This window comes from Balaenoptera borealis (assembly GCF_965194805.1).
Source record: "Balaenoptera borealis genome assembly, chromosome: 17".
Taxonomy (NCBI): domain Eukaryota; kingdom Metazoa; phylum Chordata; class Mammalia; order Artiodactyla; family Balaenopteridae; genus Balaenoptera; species Balaenoptera borealis.
This window is the reverse complement of record NC_138876.1, coordinates 81,237,130-81,262,185: the sequence shown is the minus strand read 5'-3', so window position 1 is coordinate 81,262,185 and position 25,056 is coordinate 81,237,130. Positions and strand designations below refer to the sequence as shown.

The window sequence follows — 25,056 nt, the reverse complement described above, 5'->3', positions numbered from 1 at the left end:
CACCCCTTCATTCTGCTCTGGTAGATGAGACCAGCGTCTGTAATTACAAACAAGATTCACCTCCAACTGGCATGTTTTCTGAGAGCAGCAGGAAGTACAAGAGTACTTACAGTGATGTTTTCTGGATAAAATTACACGTTTTTTTTTTTTTTCTTCAGAGTAGTTTATCAGAAAGGCTTTAACTGATATGATTTTCCCACTCATCTCTCCAGCGATAAAATTTTAATACAAATGTATGTGTTCATTTATGTTAGGAAAATTATTGGAGAAATATTTGGGAGAAGGTGAGGAGAAGGAATTTGCTACCACCAGGAAATGGCCGCTGATGAACGTGTCCATTTAAAGATTAACATTTCATAAAATCTCTTTTTAATATTTCTTTGTATTTCCTAATTTTCAGTGCACTTTTGTCTATGTTTACTTGCTAATGTATTTGTGTGACAATGGAGAATAATTTGCAAGAAAAAATACAACCCAATATTAAATAATAACCAACATCATCACTGTTATTTCCACTAGAGGTTAGACAAAATAAACGTGGCAGAGACTTTGTTCCTGTGTCCTTCATGAAATATAATAAAGCCGAGCTATTTCCAATGCATATTAAACACATGCTTTGTATTTCTCCTAGCTTTTCCACGGAGCCAGAAGAGAATATGTCTATTACTGTAAATTACATAGTTGAAATCGTATCCGTTTATTACTCTGACTTTTTAAACGAAATGAATAGTTTATGAATTAGTCACGAAATTGTAAGCATTTATAATGCTATATTCCTTACCCAATTGTTGTTTAAGCGACTCATAAAGATAGACAAAGTTTCATATATATTTTAAAAAGACATACAATGTGAATCAGTGAAAGGGATTTTGCTCGAGATTCTTTTATAATAACTAGCCTGCCTTACACCTTAGTAATGAGGATATTTTATACGATATAGTATCTTCTTTACAAGATATGTTAGAAACGGACTCACGGACATAGAGAACAGACTTGTGGTCACCAAGGGGGAGGAGGTTGGGGGAGGGATGGAGTGGGAGTTTGGGGTGAGCAGATGCAAATAACAGCAAGGTCCTACTGTGTAGCACAGGGAACTCTATTCAGTATCTTGTGATAAACGATAATGGAAAAGAATGTTAAAAAGAATATATATGTGTGTGTGTGTGTGTGTGTGTGTGTGTGTGTGTGTGTGTAACTGATCGCTTTGCTGTCCAGCAGAAACTAACACAACATTGTGAATCAACCATACTTCAATAAAATTTTTTTAAAAAGAGCTTTGTTCCACATTAAAGCTCAGTAAGATCCTTACATGTACCAGGATTATCTCCCCCCAGCCCAGCCCACTTCCCCAGCCACGTCCTACCCTTGAATCTTTGCTATGAAGGAGGAGGGGACAGGCCTGGGGGCAAGAGGACCCGGCTTTGATTCGGGAACTGTGTGATCTCAGGTGAGCTCAGTAATGTCTCTGGAGTCATGGCTGAGGTGCACAGTGGGACGGAGCCACGTGGACCAGGGCCACAGCTGCGAGGGCTCTGCGGGGTCACCCGGATCCGTGCAAGCAGGAATTCGTAGAGAGAGAGGCCAGCAGAACACGGTCCCTCTGGGGATCGTCATACGTATTGGAGAAGGTGCTGGAATGCCTATAGCTTATGGGGTAGAGAGTTGGTTTGCAATTTCTTCTAATACCCAAATGATTCAGAAGCTAGAACTTGAAGACATTACAATACTTATAAGAAATGCTGCCCAGAGCTAATGTTTTGTCTTGTGAAAGACGGTTAAGTTAAACAGACCTTACAGGTTAAACACCATTAGCTCCTTGGACCCCATTTCCCGAGTGTCACGGATGTGCTGGGACCACTTCCTGCAGACCCCAGACTCTCCCCGTTCTGAGTCTTCCTCCGTCCTGCTCTCATTGCCTCACTCTTGTTACCGTACCTTTTCTCCAGGTGCTTCCCCTGTGTTACCTCCTGCACTAGTCAAATCTGACCATTCACTATCTGGCCCCCGGCCCCATCCTGCGCTTCGTGTGCTTCCTTCCTCTTTTCCTGCCGTTTCCTTCGTACAGGGGTCCATCTCCCATCTCTTTTCCATGATTCTGTCCATCCTTCAAGTCCCAGCTCAGATATTACTGCCTGGAAGGGAGGGCCTGGCGGGTGCACCCGGGCCGAAGCACCAACACCCCTTCCCCAGCTTCTGGGAGGGGGGTGCCCTTCCTGGAGGGAGCCCCCTGGGCCAGGCCACACCCCACAGGCTGCTAGGTCTCAGGACTCATCTGTGGGTTCAAGGCGGGTCTTGAAGGCCCAGACCCCTTGCTCCAAAGTGGACCAGCTCTGCAAGGGCGTGCCAGCCTCAGAGCCCCCCTGAGGCTTGGCTGAGGTCTCTGCAGCGACTGCAGCACTGCTCAGCCCCTCCCTCCGCCCCGTCCTGCTTCCACAGGGCCTGATCCTAAGGGTGCCTCCCACTAAATCTCCCCCATGCAATTTCCACCTCAACGCCTCCTTCCTGGGACCTCGCCTCTTCCTCCTTGGATGCTGCTGGAGGCCCCTGGCCTGCGTCCGCAGTGAAGGTGCTGAGATCGCGCTGGCGGGTGGACAGAGTAGAGGCTCTTAGCCCCGCCCTCTGTCAAAGCCCAGCAGCCAGAGGGGTCCAGTGTGGGCCCCAGGCTCATGGCAGTAACTCTGAGCTCTTGAGGGGGTTTCTGCAGGAGACTGGCCCTTTTATTCCTAGGAAGGAAGGCAACAAATACTGAATCAGATCAAACCCAGGCCCGAGAGAGTGGACGAAACGGAGGCCAAGGAAGGTTACAAAGGTCCCCAAGATCACCCAGCTCGGGGGTAACGGAGCTGGAGCTGCAGGCCGTCCCGCCCTCGTTAGGGACAACTGCCCCCGACTCACGAGCCTGTGACTTCAAGTCTCTGAAATCTTGATTCGGGCAGAATTATTATAGAAAATAATTTCCTAAAAATGAAAGCAAATCAAGTTTAGCTCCACCTTGGACTTCACGTTTGAAGCCCTACTTTGCCCCTGAGCTGAAGTTCAACCTTCTTTGTTGCAGTGGCTGGTGGCCTTCTCCGGGTCCTCACTTTCCCTTTCACAGTTTCATCGACTTCTCTCCGGAACCCGGGCCCTTTTGGGGTGGTCTCTACCTGTAGCTTCGGGAATTTTCTTTGAAGCTGGGGTGTGACTGTCCCAGGCGTCACTGGGAGTGTCGGGCGTCCCTGAGCTGCAGGGCGGAGCTGGGATAAGGGCTGTGACGCGGGAGAAATGGAGACTCGGTGTAACAGAGTCCAGGTTTCTGTCCCCAGCATTACGACGCCAAACCACGTTTAGAGTTCTGCACGGACCTGCCGGAGCCGGCGGGCTCGTGCGGCTGGAGCAAATCCCAAGTGGACTCAGCTCCGGACAGCTGCTGAGACAGCTTCCTGGAGCCCATCACCTCCTCCTCTCTATCCTGCCGCCTCTCAGAGAGGGGGTGACGTCTGCTCGACAGCTTTGTGGGTCAACCGTCCTGGGTGGATTCTCCCACAGTTCCAGGGGGCACAGTGCAGAGGGCAGGGGGCCCTTCCTTCCGGCTTGAGAGGATGCCCTAAGGAAGATGCACAGGAGGTGATGTCTGTTCGGGGATCTTTGGGAGAAACAGGACGTGCCCCACTAGGACTGCACGTTATGCTTTTTTTCTGGTCACTTCTTTGGATTTCCCAAAGTTAAAAAAATGTAGACTTTATGACCAGTTTTGTTGTTTGTTTTAATTTTTTGGCCACACAGTGTGGCAAGTGGGACTTATTTCCCTTACCAGGGAATGAACCCGTGCCCCCTTGCCGTGGAACTGCGGAGTCTTAACTGCTGGACCGCCAGGGAAGTCCCTATTACCAGTATTTTTAGAAAAAGCCTTCAAATATTTTAGGGGCTATTAAAGGATATTATTAAGAGAAAATTTTCTGGGTCTACAAAATAGAGGCTGGAGAGGAATTGAGTATAAACTGATGGACCAGAGCTTTTGACCAAATTCAATCAGAGAATAAGTTGGACTAATCTTCAAATAGAATATTGTGTAGGTTTGACTGGAAAAGAGTCCTGAGTGCAAAAGAGGTGGAAGAAAAACAAATTAAAATGAGTTGTTGAAAGCTGTCATGGTCTGTGAAATCCATGTAAACTGGCCCCCCTTTTAGTGAGATCCTGTAAACCAGACCTTCTACTAAAGAGTAAGGCATCTCTCTGTGACAGACGCATGTTGAGCCCTAACCAAATCAGGTGTTGGAGGAATCAAGTGCAGAAACAGCCTCACAATCCTGAGGGAACATTCAGGAGAAAGATGCACATGATGATAGGAAATGAATTTGGAATCAAGAGCATCGTGGGAAATGTGCATAATTCAGTCATAGGAACAGGCTAAAAAAGGCTATTGAAAACTTGATTCACTCATTGTGTAGGGCCAGATCCAAGTGTAATTGCAGTGGAGAAATTAGCATTCCATTATGGCATAGCGGTTTTGAAAAACTGTGTCTTGGCCAATTTGTTTCTCCAAATCTGTATAACATTATAGAACTTGAGTCAGGCGATAATATTTTTCTGGCTCTGCCTACTTAGTGCCAAAACCCCTAGATGCAAAGTAAAAAAACTGCATTCATACAGATGCAGATGTTATTAGCTCTATACCAAATACCTCACCTACAGTTTTTGTTATTATGAATCATAGTTTTACATGCTTTGGGTGAAAAAAAAAACCCCAGTGATTTGCCTGTTAAGTAGGATTTTTCAAGGTGGAGTGTAGAGGGTGACAGTCCTGGCTCTGGGTTACCTGTGGGAATTTTAGGATTGGGGTCTTTTAGGAACCACTTTTTAGGCCCCTCAAATTCAGTCATATCCATAAATGCATATAAACTTTGGGCATATGCAATCCTTTTAAGGAAGAGTCCAAGAATTGCAAACTTCTATTTTTCAGGAAGAAGAAGGAATTATCAGGTTATAAAAATAATAAATAAAAAGTATTTTAAAAATAATGATTTTAAAAATTGCATTGAGAGGAATGCTATTATTTGAAGAACTCTCACCCAATTCTACCCTGGATAAATGAGTCACAGGTGATACTCTACATCAAGTGGGCTCAGAGGTAATGAGAGATGAGCACCTCAACATCCACTCTGTTCCCACTGAGTAACAGAACTCTGAACTCCAATTTTTGGCTACGTACATTGTAATCCAAAATAAAAAAGATTTTGTCTAGAGTTAGCTAAGTCCACGTGACGAATTCTGGCCAATGAAAGTAAGTACCCCCAAAGTTCATTGCAGCACTATTTACAATAGCCAGGACATGGAAACAACCTAAATGTCCAACGATAGATGGATGGATAAAGAAGATATGGTACATATATACAATGGAATATTACTCAGCCGTAAAAAGGAACGAAATTGGGTCATCTGTAGAGACGTGGTTGGACCTAGAGTCTGTCATACAGAGTGAAGTAAACCAGAAAGAGAAAAACAAATATCGTATATTAATGCATATATGTGGGACCTAGAAAAATGGTACAGATGAACCTATTTGTATGACAGGAATAGAGACGTAGACGTAGAGAACGGACATGTGGACACAGAGGGGAAAGGGGAGGGTGGGACGAATTGGGAGATTAGGTTTGACATAAATACACTACCATGTGTAAAACAGATAGCTAGTGGGAACCTGCTGTGTAGCACAGGGAGATCTGTGCGGTGCTCTGTGATGACCTAGATCGGGGCGGGGGAGTGGGTTCACAAGAGGGAGGGATATAAGTACACATAGAGCTGATGCACTTCATTGTACAGCAGAAACTAACACAACATTGTAAAGCAATTTTACTCCAATAAAAAAATAAATAAAAATATTTGCTAACAGGAAAAAAAAAAAGAAAGTACAAGTGTTATATGTGGTGCATGGGATGGATGGTTAAAGGGATCTGCTAAGCTTTGTGGGTCCCTTTTTTGCTCTTTTGTCATTCTCTCCAACTTTCTTTTAGTCTAGGATGCAGGTGAGATGGCTGGAGCTCTAGCAGCCACCCTGGCTCTTGTGATGACCCTGAGGATGCAAGCTAGTGATAGGATGATAGTTCAGAAAGACAGATGAAACTAGAGCCACGTTGGACTGCCTGCCATTCACCTTCTTGAATAAAGAGAGAAAGCAAGAGAGAGAGAGACAGAGAGAGAGAGAGAGAGAAACCTTTCTATCACTTGTATTAGGGTTTTACTGTTATGTTCAGATGAACCAAATCTGTCTAATATAATTACTCTTTCTTTCTATTAAATTAGAAAGCCCTAACATAATTATAAGTCATTACGATGATAGCAATTGTTCGGTGGCTCTGGCAGGAAGTTCTGGATATTTGGATTGAACATGGACGCAGAAACAATCCTGAGATTTCTCATTTCTTACTAGTTTCAGTGCTTCAGAGGTATCCCTGTGACAAATGCCTCACACTCGAACACTGAGAGATTGAATGTTAACTTGGACGATAGCTGGGAATGGCTTCCTAACCCATTCCTGGCTTGTATGTGTCTCTGAAAGCATTCTGGAATGTACTTGATCTTAGCATAGTTGATTCTACTCTCTGAAATGTTTCCTTGAACTTGGTCTCCTCCCAGTTTCCTTCTCGGTCACCTTCGCTCAGGCCCTCACCCTCTGCTCAGCTTTGCAAGAGCTTTGGCATCTTCCCACATTTGCCCCACCGTGTACTTCACACCCCGCCCCCTCCCCGCCCCCAGATCTGAGATTTTTCTCCATCAAGGATCAGGTTCAGTGTGGCGAGGTAGGAGAACCGTGGTGTTTGGAATCAGACAGACCTGGGTGTAAATTCTAGCGGTTCCACTCGCCAGCTGGGTGATCGGGGACAAGTTATTTAACTTTTTGGAGCCTCCAGTAAAATAGAAATACGGTGGCCTGCCTCGTGGTGGGAGGTGTCCTAAGGTCACACAGTTCAGCAACTGGCAGCTCTGGTTTTGGTGAGACGCCCCTCCTGTGTGTTCTGCCCCAGGCCTCTGCTCGTCAATTTCACCGCACTCAAGCCTTACCTGTGGATCTGCTACGGGCGAGGGCGGGGTGGCGGCTGCGTTCTCATTGGCCCTCTTCATGGTGTCCAGGCTGATGTCGTTGCCACTGGTAGGCAACTGGCTTGTGCCTGCCACGTTCTGAGAACACGCTGCGTCGTCACACCAAGGAACTCGTGCTGACGCTGGCCACCTGGTCCCCACACGTTTCCTGAGGCCGTCCCTGTCAGCTCTCGGGCCCTGGGATTCCTTAAGTCCACAGTAAGATCGCTGCAACTTTACCTTGGTGAGCAGAAACCACCCCCATAGTCTACCACATACATCAACACGACCTTCCTGTTGCAGGGTCTTTAGGCACGTGGCTTTACTAGTCTGGGAAATGCTGCCAGGAAGATAAAGCTGCAAATCACCACCTTGTTCGTTTCAGGAACTTCCCCCATATCCACTTACATGAATATTGGCCAATCAACCTCAATATCCGTTTACCCTCCCCTCTTAACCGGGGTCCACGGTAAGCAATTACACCCCAAACCTTACCCAGCTAGGCTCGTCCACGGAAAGATCTGCCCTAAACGATAGCCACCTTCCCCTTCCCCTTCAGGAGCAGATGATCTCCTGCTGTGGGAACAATAAACTCAGACTCCTTTCCCACAAATGATCACCCTTGCTTAAAAGAAAAGAAATACACTCGATATTTTTTGGTTCTCTAATTTCGGATCGGTTCCCTAAGCTAATTCAGCATCATACGCAGATATGTACTAAAAACATTATTCCAACCATTACTGTGATCTTTTAAAACAGAATTTGCTTCTGTAGATTGGTAATTGTTTTTTAAAAAACGAAAATGAGTAGATTTCCAGGTTATGTGACCATATTTGACATAGTTATAGATTTAATGGTGCGATTAGCCACTTCGTTTTTTTACCTGAACATGTAAAACTTATGTTCTCAGATGTTTTCATAATTTGGCAATTTCTCCCTAAAAAAAGCAGAAAAGGGAGAATAAAGGCATTGTGATTTCTAAGCTGCAGAAATTCACTCTTGGCTTTTCTTCTTGAAAACTCTCAGGCCTTTTCTAGAAGGAATGGTCAGATAACACCATGCAAGAGAAATAATAGTGAGAGCCACACGTGAACTTTACATTTTCTAGCAGTTACACTGAAAATAAGTACAACGAAAGGAAAATTAATTTTAAAGCTGTATTTTATTCAAGCTACCATACCGAGCCTGGTTTTAGGTCCCCCTGTGGCACCAGCCAGCACTCATGCGGGCCGTTCCTGCTCAGGACGGGGGAGGAGGGGAGACGGAAGGGGCAGGCGGGCGAGGGCGGGCAGGAAGGACGGGTGTGGACAAGCACGTTCTCTGGGGACTAGAAAGGGGTGCCATGGACGGCCGGCCTCAGCTGAGCTCACGCGACTCAGCCGCTGGGTGGCTCCTTTACAAAGTGTGTAATGAGTGTAATAATCCATAGCTCTCGGAATTGTGGTGAGAATTAAATTGGGTGTTCATGGCACTTGGGAAACTCCTGGTGAACATTAAGCACTGAATACATGTTAAAACAGACACGTGTGCGTGCGGTCACACACACACACACACGCGCACACACACCTCTTTTTAAATCCTCATGGGCGCTTGGCGGGACCCGTGGGAACCCATCAAGCCCTGGGCTCGTCCAGGCCCAGGAATTAGCTTCTGCTGTTGCTCATAAGGAATTTCCGTGCAGTTTTCATTTACTTTTAAGAAACCATATGATATGGGCTTCCCTGGTGGCGCAGTGGTTGAGAATCCGCCTGCCAATGCAGGGGACACGGGTTCGAGCCCTGGTCTGGGAAGGTCCCACATGCCGCGGAACAACTGGGCCCGTGAGCCACAACTACTGAGCCTGCACGTCTGGAGCCTGTGCTCCGCAACAAGAGAGGCCGCGATAGTGAGAGGCCCGCGCACCGCGATGAAGAGTGGCCCCCGCTTGCCGCAACTAGAGAAAGCCCTCGTACAGAAACGAAGACCCAACACAGCCAAAAATAAATATAAATAAATAAATAAATAATTAAAAAAAAAAACAAAAAACCATATGATACGAGGGATGGATCATTTTTCTATCCTTGTTTCTCTCTTCCCCTCCCTCCCTCCTTTCCTTCTCCCTCCCCTGCTTCTGCTCATTATTTACGTTTTTGCCACGGATCCAGGTGATTCTCGGGAAACAAAGGGCATGTGGGGAGAGCAGAAGCTTTTGGTTTTCCTTTATGTTCATGGAAGTGCCCAAGAGGGTTGTTGGCAAGGTTCGGAGTTAAGCTTTCAGATTTCTGATGAGTCAAACTGAGCCACTGATTTATCCACTCACCGAAAGATGGGAGCTGTAGGTGTAACTTGTGGCTACACAGGAACTCCTGGGGTCTGTCGAATGCTGCACCCACAGACGGTACAAAGCTTGGTTAATGTAACCCTGACAGTCCCCTGAGGAAGGCGCTGAGTGGTTTGAGGAGGGCTCTGCCTGTGAGGGTGTGACTGGCCCCTGGGGGGCTTTCCCCACGTGCAGGTTTGGAAGAGATGCTTCCGGCAGGGCGCATCTCCAAGAATTAACGGTCATTTCGGGGTGTCTGTTGTCCTGGAAGGGTGTCTCCAGCGAGAGCACGCTGAGTCCTTCCCGATCGGATAGGTGTATTGTTGAGAAGCTGCTGAACAAGTACTGAAGATATTTAAACTTTTCCTTCCTGGGCAAGGATTTCCCGGAGTGGCAAAGGCATGTCAGGGAGACACCGGTGGTCCAGGTGCGTCAGAGCCCAGCACAGCCAGTGGTGGGCATGGAAGCCACTGGTCCTCTGGGCCTCGGGCCTTATTTTTGGAATTCAAGGACGCTAGTCTTGGGGAGAAATGTTCACAATGATTTCCAGTGGCTAGAAGTTTGATCCTTCAAAAGCATTGTTAGTGTCCTGTCCCCAGAGTGCCATTCTTACTTCAAAACATCTACGATATCTAGCCCTTTCCCCCAATCCCGGATTTCATTCCAAACTGAATTAGGTAATCAGTCACAGAAGGAAAATGACTGCATTTATATGTGATAATACATATTTGAGGGGAAAACTCTGAAACAGCAGCTGTTTCTTAAGAGCAGGGAAATTTACAGTCTCTTTATGTTTTTACATATTTAATAACTGGTAAAGGTCGATACAAAATGTCTTTTTACTTGTCAGAGGCCAATGCAAAACTGTCAAGCACACACAAAGCAGCTTATGACCGAACACGATAATTATGTTGTTTTGCCTTAAAAACAACAACAAAAAATGTTCTTTATATTTTCCTTATTTTGGGGGCAGTGGTGACCCGTTATCAAGATTTTCAATCCCAGTTCGTCAAATCGATGATTAGGGCGTCACATGTGCATGACGCGCCTGTACAAGAAAAACACACAGTAACAATGTGGCTAAAATGTGAAAGCGATGCTTCTTTGAACAGCTTTATCCAGACTGGTGTTGAACTGGCCCCTCCTGCCCGCAGGCTGTAATCTGAGGCAGGTTGGGATGTTGGTCGGGGAGTTGGGGGTTGGCTAGACGGTGCTGGTGGCCTGCAGAAGGGACAGGAGCTTCTCGGGGGGTCAGAACCGGGTTGAATCCTGACCTTGGACTTATCTCTGGGGTGTCAGGCAAATTCTTCACTCTCCAAGTCTCACGATGCTGATGGAAACACTCCGTCGTGTTGTGTCTGGGAAGCTAAGAGAAGCGATTCAGGAGCTCAGGACACCAGGATGCACTGTTGTCACCTCAAGATTTAGGGATATTCCACGTGTCTGGGCCCAACAAATATTTTTTTTTTTTACATTCAACTTTGGAAAGCTGCACAGCAGTATTTACTATAGCTGGCCCTAAAATTCCATTCTTAGTTTTAGACCTAATAGAAATGAGTGAGGATCAACAGATATCTTTTTTTTTTTATTTTTATTGGAGTATATTTGCTTTACAATGTGTGTTAGTTTCTACTGCACAGCCAAGTGAATTAGCTATATGTATACATATATCCCCTCTTTTATGGATTTCCTTCCCATAACAGATATCTTAATCTTGACTAACTCTTGTTTTCTTTCTTCCAGGTGAGACAGCATCTAACAGGTGAGTAGACAGATCCCCATGGGTTAGATCTTAAAACCAGTGGAAAGTGTTCCAATCTGGCTGTGCCTTTTCCCAGTTTTCTGGTGTTGGGCAACTTACTAACTTTTCTGAGCAGCCGTTTCTTCATCAGTATCACTGATACGATATTTACGACATCAACGTGTTTGAGGATTTCAGGAGCTGAAGCATCCAGGCATCGTTGATGGGGTCTGACAGCGCAGACAGCGATTAGCCAATTCAATCTGTTTGCTTTGTGATTAGCTGCTAAATAAAGAGAGGAAATGGCAGAGTACTATTCCCAGACCACAATAAAATGGACTTAATGTGTGGAAAGAGATGTAGAAAACATGAGTTTTAAGAAGATTAGTAAAATACTTATGCACCATGGCAAGTTACTTTTTAAAACTTTTTCTAAGGAGGCAAATCAAGGAATCATTTACCCTCTTCTTTTCACTCAGAACGTGGTTCCAGTAGAAGTGTTTTACTTCTGTGTCTAAGGCTCTAGGGCCTTTCGTGGGCTGGTGACAAGGGTTTCCATACAGCAGCCTGAAACTGATCACAGCAAAACTCATTATCAATTTTTATTTCCTACCAAATATCAGAGGTACAGCACTGAACACAATTTTGTTGCCTTCAGGTAAGAAATAGTAATTGTTTGAATTGATGGAATAAATTGTCTCTAGTGGAAACCTGATCTTGTCATTCTTTGGTTTTAGATCTTTCTTTGGTATTCTGGGGTCTGCGTGTGGAAATTACGGTTCTTTACCTTGGATGTTTATAATTTGACTCCCTTTCCTACCAACCTGGGCTTTTCGCCTCACTTCTCACTAACTTTCGGATATTTTAATTACCTGCTCGGTGGATGACTGTCTCACCGTCCTCTTCTGTAGGTGCCGTTCGCGCTGTGCAATGCCTTTCTCCCGACTTGCCAGCTCATCTGTAACCAGCCCTTTTCCCAGGAAGTCAGAGGCAGGTGGTACCCTGCACACTGTTTCCGCGGGAGCCTGTGTACCTATTGCTCATTTCCCCTCCCCCACCAGGCTGAACCCACATGGGGGTGGGCCTGGCACACACGCCTTCTGATAAAACATCTGTCGTATGAACATAGGACTCTTACTGTTCTCTTCGTAATTCCGTAGGACCAGTTCTCCTCTTCCGCCACGTCGAGTGACAGGGATGCAGGCATTGCTCGCTGATGTAAAATCCCAGGCAGGGCGAGACGCGCCTTCTCTGCAAGGAGGGGCGCTAAGAACCGCTGAGCAGACTTGCGACCCGTGATCCAGTTACAGGATGGATCATAGGCACATCTTACACACATACACTTGGTGATTAAAAGCAAGCTATATATACTGTGCATTAACCCCTGTGCACCAACCCCCGTGACTCAGAGGTCTACCCAAGTACCCTGGCTTTCCTCTGGGGACCCAGACTCCCCTTCAGTCAAGTTTGCTTTATCACAATGATGACATGAATTTTTTCTTTCTTTTTTTTTACCACATTGAGTATAAATGGCAACCAGGCCTAGAGATGTGTAAAACTGGGCAGAAACTGGAAAATTAAATTAAGCTGTTTGACATGAGATGGGAAAAACATACAAGCCAAACAGGCGCTGTCAAGAATTGATTATCTTCCGGGGCTTCCCTGGTGGTGCAGGGTATAAGACTCCGCACTCCCGATGCAGGGGGCCCGGGTTCCATCCCCGGTCAGGGAACTAGATCCCACATGCAAGCTGCAACTAAGAGTTCGCAGGCCACAACTAAGGAACTGGCAAGCCACAACTAAGGAGCCCGCCTTCCGCAACTAAGACCCAGCACAACCAAATAAATAAATAAATATTAAAAAAACACAATTGATTATTTTCCTTGAATCTGTGTTCAACTGGCTTACAGGAATGCACATATATACTCAGCACCCAAACTGATGTCAGCATCAGGAGGGTGGGGCCTCTATCTTACTTCTCACTAGAGGCAGGTGAATTTCCTGCTGGTGCAAGCAAAGGTTTCCTGATCTCAGAGGCATCTGCTGGTTTGCATGTGTATTTACTGAACCCCAGGCTGGGGCAGCTACCAACTGGCAAAAGTCCTGTCCACTTGGGGTGAAAAAATAAGCCAAGCAGACTGGTAGATAGACCCCAGAGCATCAGAGCAACTCACAGGCTCAGGTGTGCACTCCCCACGCTGAGCTCCTTGGGGGGAGGGCACAGTGCTTACCATGGGATGGCCCCAAGCGTCTCTAGGAGCTCAAGAAAGACCACAGCGAAACTCTTATCAATTTTTATTTCCTACCATACACCAAAAGTACAGCACTGAACACAGTTGGTTGCTTTGATGTAAGAAATATTAATTGTTTGAAGAAACAGTGTACAAACTACTTCAAATTAAAAAAATGCGTACATCATTGCCTCTTTGTTGTTTACAAAAGACCCAGTTTACAGTATCGATCATTAACATAGTGGAAAGGAAAAAAAAATTCAGTGCACATTACAAAACAGATCAAGTACAAAGGAGGCAAATAAATACAAACATCCTTCACAGAAACGTCCTGTTCAAACTATGCAAACACAAATCAATGAACCTGAAGTCACAGTAAATTATAATAATAAATACATAGGTCGGTAAGAGGTTTCTTTTAAATTAAATAAAATATATAACAAACTTGTTAAAATATTTAGCAAATTAAACTTTTGTCTTTGTAATAAGTGAACTCATCTGTGTGCATCTATCAAGGACTGTATAGCAAAATGTTTGCAAGTACATAACTTTAATAGAAAATTCTGTTTGGTGTCCCGTTTATAATAGACAGCACACATGGTAGCTCTTTTTTTTTTAAAGTTGATTTTTAAATACCCACCGTTCCTACCTAAGCACAGACATCTCATTTTCACTAGACTAAGAGTCAGGGTTCAAACGAACCTCAAACCAAAGATAAGCCCCACTTAATACGGAACAATGACCAGTGTCATGGGGTGAAATCACGGTGGACGGTGCTGTAGTTTGTGCAGTAACAGTAATAACAGTGGAAAACATCAAGCCTGCGAGCGCCATCGCATTTGGTCTACACACCTAGGAGGCTAAGAAAAATAAACACTTCGTTACAGCACAGAAATCAAGCCCATTTACACAGAGGCACGTAGCACACCCGGGGTGTGTGCACAGCAAAAAGGCAGTTTAGCTGGTTGTCTATACCTTTTTCTTAAAAAAAATAAATATAAAAAAACTTTTGAAACAATGCTTAACTACTTTACAATCCCTGAAATAGACATTGCCTTTACTATAGCAACTACTAAACTCTGATCCACCCAGAAATGCGAGATTGTGGGCTCAATTTCGTGTCTGTGAGTGTGTCTGTCTGTGGGTTGCGAGTGTGTGTGCTTTGTAGCACTTGTCGTTCTGCAGAAAGACTTCTGGCAAATTGAAAGCTGGCTGGCTGCCTAAGGAGGCTGAGACAATGTCGCCAGTGTTTGAAGCAATGACTCGGATCTGGGTACCATTTTTGCATGTGTGATTATATTTTCCATTTCTTCCCAGTCAACCCAGTAAGATAAATGCTATTTCAGGGGATATGGTATCTACACAGTTTTCCATTTGGATGCGTTTACATTTGCTAAGTACAAATCTACATCAATACTGTCCCTTGTATATTGTGCCAACGTGTGGCAGGAAAGCCTGGCTGGTCACATCAAGTCTTATTTCTCATCTCAGGGTCAGAGCTGCCAACTATCTGGTGTGACTTGAAAAACAAATGGACAGACCTGCATCACTAAAAAAGCTTGTTTCATTTCAAATAAATAATTCATATGAATTGAAACTGTACAGCCAAGTCGAATACTTTGCTGATTGCTATATTTAATTATTGCTAACAAATTCGGAACAGGCTGTTTTCCAGTCTACTGTGCTTCTGTGAGGGCGCACATCCCACGAGTGGGTGCCTTTTATCTTGCTGTCCCTTCTGCGCATGTTACCTAAGCCTGTTTATAAACACAAAGCCAGTGAAGGTGGTACGGGGGGTTGGGGTAGAAGTGTGCAATAAAAATCAAACTGGACCACAGTGCAGTCCTTAGACAAGGATTTCCTTCATTCTTTTTTGTCTTCTCCTTTAAACCCAGCAAGATACGTGATTTGAGAATAGCATTTCTATTTAAATTCTATTGGAAAATAAATTAATAAACACACTTGTAAAAATATGGCAGACTTCAAAATGCAATTAAAAGATTAAAAAACTCTTTGATTAGAAATAAATAAAATATAAAAATGTCACGTTTATTTTACATATACTGTACAAAAAAAACCCAAAAGAGTGCAATGAAGAAATAAAAGAAAAGCATATGAAAATAAATAAGATCTAATATTTGACTGCATTGCTTTTCATCCAAAGAGTCTATCATAGTTTTTCTTTCCTTTTCACGTTAGCTGGGGGGAAAAATTAGTGCAATGTTGCAATTGTAGATACAGTAGGGCACCTGCCTGCCTTAGCGGCCGGGGGGGGGCCCTCCAGATCTGTACACGCGGCTGCTGGCGGCGAGTCCCGCGGCCCGTGGCGCTGGGCTCCTACACGTGGATACCCCTCACCGCCTGCGTGATGCTCTCCAGCAGAGCCTTGCATTCGGGCGAATAGCCCCGCTCCAGATCGCTGTACATGTCCGTGAGCGTGTTGACGTACGCTTCGAAATTCTGCTCGCTGATGGGCCCCTGAAGGAGGACAGAACACATGGCATCAGGCACGTGACCCAGGCTGCCGGGAAAAGGGGAGCAAGTCCACGGGGGGCACCGGGAGGGACGCAGGGAGGCAGGCGGCTGCTGGCTCTTCACTCAGTTGATGGGGTGAGCGCGACCGCCCGCAGTTTGGGGTCAGCTTGGAGCCACACCAGGTGGAGGGCTCGCCGCCGGGCTGGGCCCTTCCCAGCTGCACCCTTCTCCCGAGAGGGGCTCTCGGCCTCCCTCACAGGCACGTGCTCAGCACGGAGACCTCGTCTGCAGAAGTGGGGTGTGGGCCAGGCCGGAGGAGGGCTTTGCTCGCCCAGAAGCTTCCCCTGGCAGCCCTGGGCCGGGGTTTCAGGGCTGTGAGGCGGGACGAGGTGCCCCCAGCTGTCTGGCGGGAACCGTCCTCTTTCATCCTCAGACTCCTTTGTCCATTTCCCCCTCGAGGTCAGGGCTGGGCTCTTCCCCTGTCTTTCCAGGTGGAACACGGGATTCACAGGGTCCGGTCTGTTCACCTCGTCCTCTTCGCTTGCGTGTGGCCCCTCCTGTCCCTAACGTGGTGGCTCAAACCGAGCAGCCCTCGCGACGTGGCAACTGCCCGAGTGGAAGGAACGAGCGGCCGGGGGACTGCCGCTCCGCCACTTCTTGGGCCCGCATTTCCCAGCTTTTCGGAAACGTGCCTTACCTACTGCACAAGAGGCCTGGAAGAAGGGGCTTGTGAAAGGTCTCAGTGCAAAGGAATAAAGGGCGTTACTGTGATTGCTGCTGCTGAAGAGCTCGGCTTTCTCAGCGTGAAGCTGATCTCATTCTGCCCGGCCAAGCACTGACTCCACCAGCTGCCTGACACTGCTTTCCGTTCCCTTGTCATTTCTGCCTTTGCCGTGTCCCGAGTTTCTAGCTGGACGAGGACCCGGATGGCAGAGTGATAAAGGCCACCTCGCTTGTGAGTGGTAAAGGCCACCTCGCTTGTGCTGGCTTTGGAACCTCCATCAAATTACGTAAGGCTCAGAGCCTCCATTCCCTCCGCCATAAGATGGGAGACCAGTGCTCGAAATAAATTGTGAACATTTAGTGGGACCTGCCCCCAAATCACCGCGAGAGTGCCTTGTATGTAACTATACAAAGTACAACTTATCTTCCACGGTAACAGTGATTTTTATGGCACCACTGAAGAAAGAAATATTACAGAATACAAATTTGAAGTATGAGTTAGAGAAATGTTAAGAAATAATATAAAAATAATATTCAATAATTACCTTAATACTGGCCATAAAGTAATCATTTATTTTCCTTTGGGTTCTTTTTTATTACATTATTGATTTTTTAAAAAAAATATTGGTTTTTTTTCTTATTGTCAGGTGACATATCTGGAATTGGTGAAGATGAGGGCTCCATGCTGGGAAGTTGGACAAATTGAGAGATTTCTTGCTTTCAGGAAAACCAATCCTATTTCTTTATTAAATTGCTGCTTTTTCAAACCCTTCTGTATATAAAATTTGCAGCTTTAGAAAACTTGTTCTAAACATGCCTGTACTGAGGAAATGAAAAGCATTCAACAATGCAGCCCTCTTCCAAATGTTTATTATATTTATGAAAATGTAAAGGAAACCAATTCTCTATGAATTTTAAATAGTTGCAATGCCTCAAGCATATGTTTAGGTTTTGGAAATAGGATGCCTTGCTCACTCTTGTGCTTTATTTTTTATTTTTTATTTTTTTTACTCTTGTGCTTTTTATTCTATATGAGGAGAACTTAAGTATGTTCTTCACACTTAGGTAAAGACGCAGACGTAGAGAATGGACTTGAGGACACGGGGAGGGGGAAGGGTAAGCTGGGACGAAGTGAGAGAGTGGCATGGACATATATACACTACCAAATGTAAAATAGATAGCTAGTGGGAAGCAGCCGCGTAGCACAGGGAGATCAGCTCGGTGCTTTGTGACTACCTAGAGGGGTGGGATAGGGAGTGTGGGAGGGAGATGCAAGAGGGAGGAGATATGGGGATATATGTATACGTATAACTGATTCACTTTGTTATAAAGGAGAAACTAACACACCATTGTAAAGCAATTATACTCCAATAAAGATGTTAAAAAAAAAAAAAAGAAAGCATGGGTCTCAGATTGTGAAAGTCATGTTAGCAAGCTTTCCATCTGGAAACAAATTTTGAGAGCGGGAACTTTGGCTTCCAATTTTCATTTATATTATAAACCTAGTTTCAAATAAACCCTCCTCATCTTTGAATGACTCCTGCGGTATCAGAAGCCCTTGGTCGTGACATAGGGTAAACGTAAATACCCATCACGTTCCCAGGGATGAAGTGTGGGCGGCTTGTCCCCTCAGAGCCCTGGGTGACGGCTCGCCAGCAAGGGGAGCCCTGGGACGGAGCCGCGCGGCCTCAGACTCACCACCTGTGGGAGCTGGATGTCAGCGAGGCTGGAAATGAGGGCTTGGCTCAGGCCCGCCAGGTCCTTCAGCAGGCTCTCGTTGCTCTGTTCTATCAGCTTGTTTTCCTCCTCTATCGTCTTTAAGTTGCTCTCCATAGACGTGATCTGAAATGGAAAGAACGTGGGAACGTGGGAAGCAGAGTTTGGAAGGGCCGGGCTTCAGCGGAGTCCGGTGCTGACCAGGCATGGCCATGGTCCTCACAAAGCAGCAGCCCTGCCGTCCCCCCATCGCTCTGAGGGCTGGAACCACGGTCCCAAGCGCGTCTCTCTTCAGCCCAGATTCTCCCCGGCTGCAGATCCACACCTCCACGTGGCTGTAAGGTGGACTTCAAGGGCAAACCTTCGCTATTTCCCCAAACCTGCCGCCCGCGCAGCCCCCTACTTCCCAGCTGACGGCCGCTTGCTCGCTGTGCAGGCCTAGGAGGCGTCCCTGACGGCACTTTCTCTCGCCCTTCACGTCCACTGGGCTCCCCCTGCAGAGGCCCAGGATGGAGACGGCGCCCACCTGCACCGCTGCTCCCCAGGTCCAGCCACCGTGGGGACTGGGACCCCCTCTCAGGGGCGGCCCCGCACCCGGCTGGGCACCACCCAATCTCTTGCTGACCCGTCTTCACCCCACCTACCCACGCGGGTCTCTTCAAATGTCAGGCAGATCGTAGGTCAAACATGATCGCGTTAACCCTCGGCTCTAAACCCCGTAACGGTTCTGCGTTCATTCAGAATAAAAACCAACGTCTTAAAAAGGGCCTGGGAAGCCCTGTGTGTCCCCCGGGGACTCACCTCCTATAACCCCCAGGTCACTGACCTGTAGCCACACTCACTCTCCTATTTCTCAAGACGCTGGCCCTTCTCAAGGGTTAGGGGTTTTGCATTGGCTGTTTCTACTGTTGGAAACACTCCTCCCCCTTCCTGTTTGGCCAAAGCCCTCAGCTCCTCAAGTCTTGCCAAATGTTTCCTTCTTCCTGTGGCTAAGCCCGGCTCTCCTCTCTGCCTCGAACCCTGGCTGTTTCTCCCCATGCCCTCCCCTCGTGCGATGCAATTTATCGCTTATGGTTTTTTGTTACTGTTTACCTCCCCTTCTAGACTGTAAGCTCCATGAGGGCAAAGGCCTTTGCTTTCTTCACTAATGGTTCTCAAGACACGTTCTCATGATTGGGAAAACCATGCATGACGCTCTCTTTGTAGCTTGGATTGCTATTAATGGAAGATTATGACACTGGTCACGCAGAAACCTGCTTTTCAGGGGGACTAAAAGCTTCTGTCTTAGGCCCCTGTGAGTGAAGACTTCTGAGTGTCAGTGACCTCGGTGGCCCAAACCCCACGTCTCAGGAAAGGAGAAAAGGGAGAAAGACACTTCAACTTAACTTTGCCTCATTCTTTTCCTTCTGATTTATTGCAACAGAGTTATTATGAGTGTTTTTAAAAATCCTGGACTGGGGAGTTCCCTGGTGGTCCAGTGGTTAGGACTCGGCACTCTCATTGCTGGGGCCCAGGTTCGATCTCTGGTCGGGGAGCTAAGATCCCGCAAGCCTTGGGGCATGGCCAAAAAACAAACAAACAAACAAAAAAAGACAAAAACGAATCCTGGACTTAACTTTTAATTTCCCTGTGGGTAAATTTAATCAGGGGCTGGGGCAGACATGACCCAGGAGAATGCAGAATTGAGAAATTGTTTGACTTTTCAATAAAGAATGTCAGGAAAATCTGGGAAAAGATCCATTTCTATCAAAGACTGACTCATTCAGAGGTGTTCTAGAAAAATTAAAAAGTTGCACTGTTTTACTTGAATTTCCAATAAAACTAAGGCCTCCCATATCTTCTCATGACGGTTTTTCTAAAGCACCACATACTCTAGAGGCTCTGCAATTATAGGATGATCATCTTACTTGCTGATAAAGCCTTTGGTGCACCAAAGGCAAAAATGTGAGCAGTTTGGCCTACAGCTTCCAAACCAGTGATCGCCCAGGGTGATCCATGTATTCAAGCCTTCACAAGGATCGTGTACAGGAGACACACTCTGTGTTCATTGCAAAAGATCCGTATGTTTTTTGTTTTTCTTAAAATTTATTTTATTTTATTTATTTATTTTTGGCTGCGTTGGGTCTTCGTTGCTGCGTGTGGGCTTTCTCTAGTTGCAGCGAGCAGGGGCTACTCTTCGTTGTGGTGCGTGGGCTTCTCATTGTGGTGGCTTCTCTTGTTGCAGAACACGGGCTCTAGGCATGCGGGCTTCAGTAGTTGTGGCACGTGGGCTCAGTAGTTGTGGTGCACAGGCTTAGTTGCTCCGCGGCATGTGGGATCTTCCCAGACCAGGGCTCGAACCCGTGTCCCCTGCATTGGCAGGCGGATTATTAACCACTGCGCCACCAGGGAAGTCCGACAAGTTTGTTTCTTATCATAGGGTTTAATAGTTCAATGTGTTCCCTCCATTTAGGATTATGATTGCCTAAAGATAACTCATTGCTCTCCTTCCTTCTCCTTTCCTCCATCCCTTCCCCCACTCCTTCCTTCCTTCCTCCCTTCCTTCTTCCTTTTTTTTTTTACCTGCGTCTGGAGTTTCATCATATCTGCTTCAATTTTAAGGTTGGACTCATTGAGTTCCTTTATTTCTTCATCCAAATGCCTGATTTCTTCATCACTCTCTATACCTGTAAAAAGTCAGACTCTTTTAGTTCCAACAGAAAATAAGAGACTGAGACAAATCTGAGCCCTTTTACATTGAATTTGTGGTTTGCTAAGTGAAAATGAGACTTCAATTTGAAACGTTGAATTTTTACCCATATCCAAGATTCTAAAAAAGTGGGTTCAAAGAGTTGCAGGATTTACTTCCTTAGTAAGAAATGCCCCAGCGTTTAATGTAGGTCTGCTGTGTTCCGGGTCTGCTGCTGGACAGGTTCACAAGTAACTTCTCCTTTGAACTTGGCTGGGCCCTGTGGGGCAGGTGTCATCACCCTTCCTTCCCCCCACAAAGGCCAGAACTTCACAGAGGCTAAAGGAGGCCACCGTGACCCCCGACGGGGCCGCATCACCTGCCCCGGGGCCAAAGAAAGGGGCAGAGCCTGCCTGAGATCCAAAGCCCGGGCATTCTCTCCTGTACGATGCTGCCAGGACAGGAAGACTTGGAATGTGCTGATTAACGACCAAACGCATGGGATCTCATGAGCCATTGTCAGAGGCGGAGGGGGTCCCGGCAGGTGGGCTCGAGCCCAGGGACACACAGCTTGGCTTCTCCTTGGAATAGGATCAGGAGCAAATGCCGTCGGGGGAGAGTGTGGCTTTGGAGTCTGAATGCTGCCTGGCTCTTGTTCCCGAACTTGGGTCACTTACTTCACGTCCTTGTGCTTCAGTAAAACATGGTGAGAATTAACGCAATAAAACATAAAGTGTTGAACATACAACAGGTTCTCAATGCATGGGAGTTATTTTCCCATCATTCTTTTATAGAAGGGATATGAATACATTCTAAAGATTTTAAAAAGCTGGGAATAGTAGCTCATATTCAGGACGCCAGAAGCAGGATTTAAGGCCATTTCAACAGTCCAGAATGATGACTCTAAACCAAGAGATGACAATTCAGCGGGAGAAATGTGAATGCCAGCATTTAGATTTAATGAGACCAACGCTGGGAGCAGGATGGGGAGAACGGACAATCTGTGTGAAACAGCTCTAGGTTCTGGTACTTTCCTGCATCGCTGCTCTGGAACACAGTTCATCACCTACTGAAGGTGGACCCCACATGCTCCATGGCCCAGCAACTCCGTTCCTAGGCACACACCTGAGACAAACCTACAACAGCAGGATGTGTAAGGTGCATGTGGTATATTCTTCACGGAAGCACAACGTGGAAACAAGCCACTCGTTTTAAGAGTCACGCACGGATTTAAAAGATGGAGTGATGCTTTCAGAGAAATAAAGTAGCAACAGGTCACAGTCTCCGGCTTGGTTCTACCCATGTGCTAAAGACGCCATCAGATAAAATCCCCAAAGCAAAGTAATTGTTCTGCCTTTGTTTCCCGGATGCGTCAGGATGATCTTCGAAGGAAACAACACACGCCTGACATAATGCTGGTGAGAACTCAAGAAAAGTACTCAAGAATCAGAGGGACACAGGAAGAGCCAATATAGACCTCAGCTCAGACACTGTGTATATTAACTGTGGTCGGGGGTTGACACTAGGAAGGCATGTAGAGAAATAGAGATGCTAAAGTAAACCATGTGGATTCTCCATAAAAATACCATTCTGAGGGTAGAGCAGAATTTAAGGATTCAAACATAGGTGCCCAAAACTTGAAATTTGATAGAGGGCTTATACCAGGAACACACACACACACACACACACACACACACACACACATGCAGGCTCACACAAAAAAACTATCATTTTCAGGACTGAAGCACAAAAGTTCAGCCAGTGTACCCTAATGCATCGAAAGTCTCATTGCTTGACTTTCTCTGCTGGAGATCCTTATTGAAAGGTAAGGAAAAAACCCCAAGAGATGGTTCTTTAGAGAAAGTTATAGTTTTGTCCAAATTTGAGGAAAGCCTCCTTCTTGCCTGGTCAAATCGCACTTCCCGCACGGAGGATGGTTTGGACACAGGACCCGCCGGAGACCAGGCTCCAGACCTCGGGGATCGCTGCCCCACCCTGCCCTCTTACCTCCAGATGCTTTGACCTTGATGGTCATTAGTTCTTCAGAGACCTTGCCCTTCTTGATGGCTTGTGCGTTGAGAGGACATCCAGATAAGCTGTGAAAAGAGAAATTACACCGATGTGTGAAACACGTATTATTTCTTACAAAAATTAAACTTTTGTACTCACTACTTACTCTTTAAGTCTTTGCCTGCCTACTCATTACATTACAGTCTGCAGTCTCTGTGCAGAAAGTAACAATATCTATTAAAACAAAAGCAAAAGGCCCTCAAATAATGTAAAATGTTTTGTGCTTTTTTCTTAAATCAAAATACAAATAGCTACTGTTGATAATTATCAATTAATTAATTTTGTTAAAATGTTACTATTTTGCATTCATGTAAGGGCCTGTTTTTAGTAGTGGTTACTTTATTCACTGTAAATGTAAAACTGTATGCATATATTTTGCATAAGATTTGTTCCAGATTAGTCAAAAATGCCATGAATAATAAATCTACTTCTTCCTGTCTTTATACGCACTGTCATCTGATCTTTACAGAATGACTCAAATTGATACAAGCCCCAAATAATATCCCTTCCCCCCCGACCCCCTCTTCAAGGCAAATTCAGTTTGGGTAGGGGAAAGTTTCTAATTTATTCTTTAACTTTTAAAACAACATTTTTCATTAAAAAATCTCTACCTGAAAGGAAGAGAAAAGGCAGGGCTGTAGGTGTATTTAAGCACCCTCACTGCCCAGGCAGTGCGTTGCCCTGCAGGCTCTTTATACGCTTTTCCTGAAAAGCCACACCCTTCAGCCCTGCTTCCTTCCTATAATGTCGTCTGTTTTGTTTAAATTACACCAGAATGATAATGACAACATTGAACGATACTTGTTTCCTGTAGTACACGATGAGATGATTTTGCCGCTCTATGCAGCCCTTAATTCTTTTGTCATTTGGTTATATATTTGGAGATACCATTTTTAAATAAAATTAAAAATTATAATTAGCCATTGAAAATATTTTTTCCCAGAGAAATTTCGTTACAATTCATGCATGAAACAATCAATTTCCATCCAAAGATTGGAACACTTGGCAGAGTGAAAGGAGAATATTTCTGCAACAAAGCCCTTAATAAATGTTTGCAGAATGAATATTTTTTTTAAGAATTTAAAATTGTTCTATATTAAGATTATATGAAATAAAACAATAATAGATATGTAATATTACATATAAAAGGAAGGCTCTGTGGTTTGCCAAGATTTGATAAATGATGAAATATTTTACACAGGGAAAGAAAATAATGGAAAAGCACAAACTGAACTTTGAACCTGATTTTTCTATTTTGGAAGCTGTTCACTGTAAAGAGTGGCCTTTATAAGCTACATTATCTTCTTTTTTTTTTTTCCTGGAAACTTTGTACAAGTCTGTCTTGTTTTCTGTCACATATTGTGTTCCGACAAGTGTTCACAAACAGGAGTAATGTTTGGCTGGTAAACTGGATTTTAAAAGGAGGTTTGTAACAAGATGTTAATACCTCCCAAGAACGTCTGTCTCTCCCGTCAAGGGTCTGCACTGTTCAGACAACACAGGGTGAGCGTCCGGGGAGGACAGCCGTGTGGAATGCTAGTGAAACTCCACAACCATGCACGTTAGAACCAAGTACAGTTAAGTGACGGGAGGGAGGCTTTGGTCTAAAAAATCCCACTGGATGTTTTGTACCTCCCAATGTGGTTATATCTTCCAGGATATACAACAAATCCTAAATTTAAGAAAACTGGGGCAAGAAAGTATTTTTAATGTCCCTTTTCCTTTTGAGGATGCCACACCTCCACAAAGCTCAGTCTCGCCGCTCAGGAAAATGGGGAGGTTGGCTGGGCATCACCTTTGGGGTTCGGGCTCCATATTGTAAGGCAGGAGAAACATGCTTTATACGGTCTGGACCAAATTCACAATTCTATGAAGGCAGGGAAAGGCAATTTTTTTTTTTTAAAGATTTAAAAAAAATTGTTTTTTAAAATTTATATTTTTAAATTTATTCATATATATATAGTTTTGGCTGCATTGGGTCTTCGTTGCTGTGCGTGGGCTTTCTCTAGTTGCGGCGAGCGGGGGTTACTCTTCATTGCAGTGCGCAGGCTTCTCATTACGGTGGCTTCTCTTG

General features: G+C 45.4%; 1 protein-coding gene and 1 long non-coding RNA gene across 14 annotated transcripts in view; one reads left to right on the top strand and one right to left on the bottom strand.

Moving 5' to 3' along the window:
- Positions 1-25,056, top strand: part of LOC309614531 — a 267,051-nt gene that overhangs the window by 210,587 nt on the left and 31,408 nt on the right. The window lies entirely within an intron of this gene.
- The window catches only part of ST18 (ST18 C2H2C-type zinc finger transcription factor), a 372,885-nt gene continuing 360,286 nt past the window's right edge, over positions 12,458-25,056 (bottom strand). For 12 of the 13 annotated variants that reach the window (XM_082362994.1, XM_082362995.1, XM_082362997.1 and 9 more), the window contains 4 exons: positions 22,920-23,008; positions 20,807-20,910; positions 18,227-18,370; positions 12,458-15,808 (listed from right to left, as the gene is read on the bottom strand). In XM_082362994.1, coding sequence (XP_082219120.1) covers positions 15,668-15,808; positions 18,227-18,370; positions 20,807-20,910; positions 22,920-23,008 — 478 coding nt within the window. In that variant the 3' untranslated portion in view covers positions 12,458-15,667. The remainder of the gene's footprint in view (positions 15,809-18,226; positions 18,371-20,806; positions 20,911-22,919; positions 23,009-25,056) is intronic. The other variant, XM_082362998.1, reaches the window with a different exon arrangement.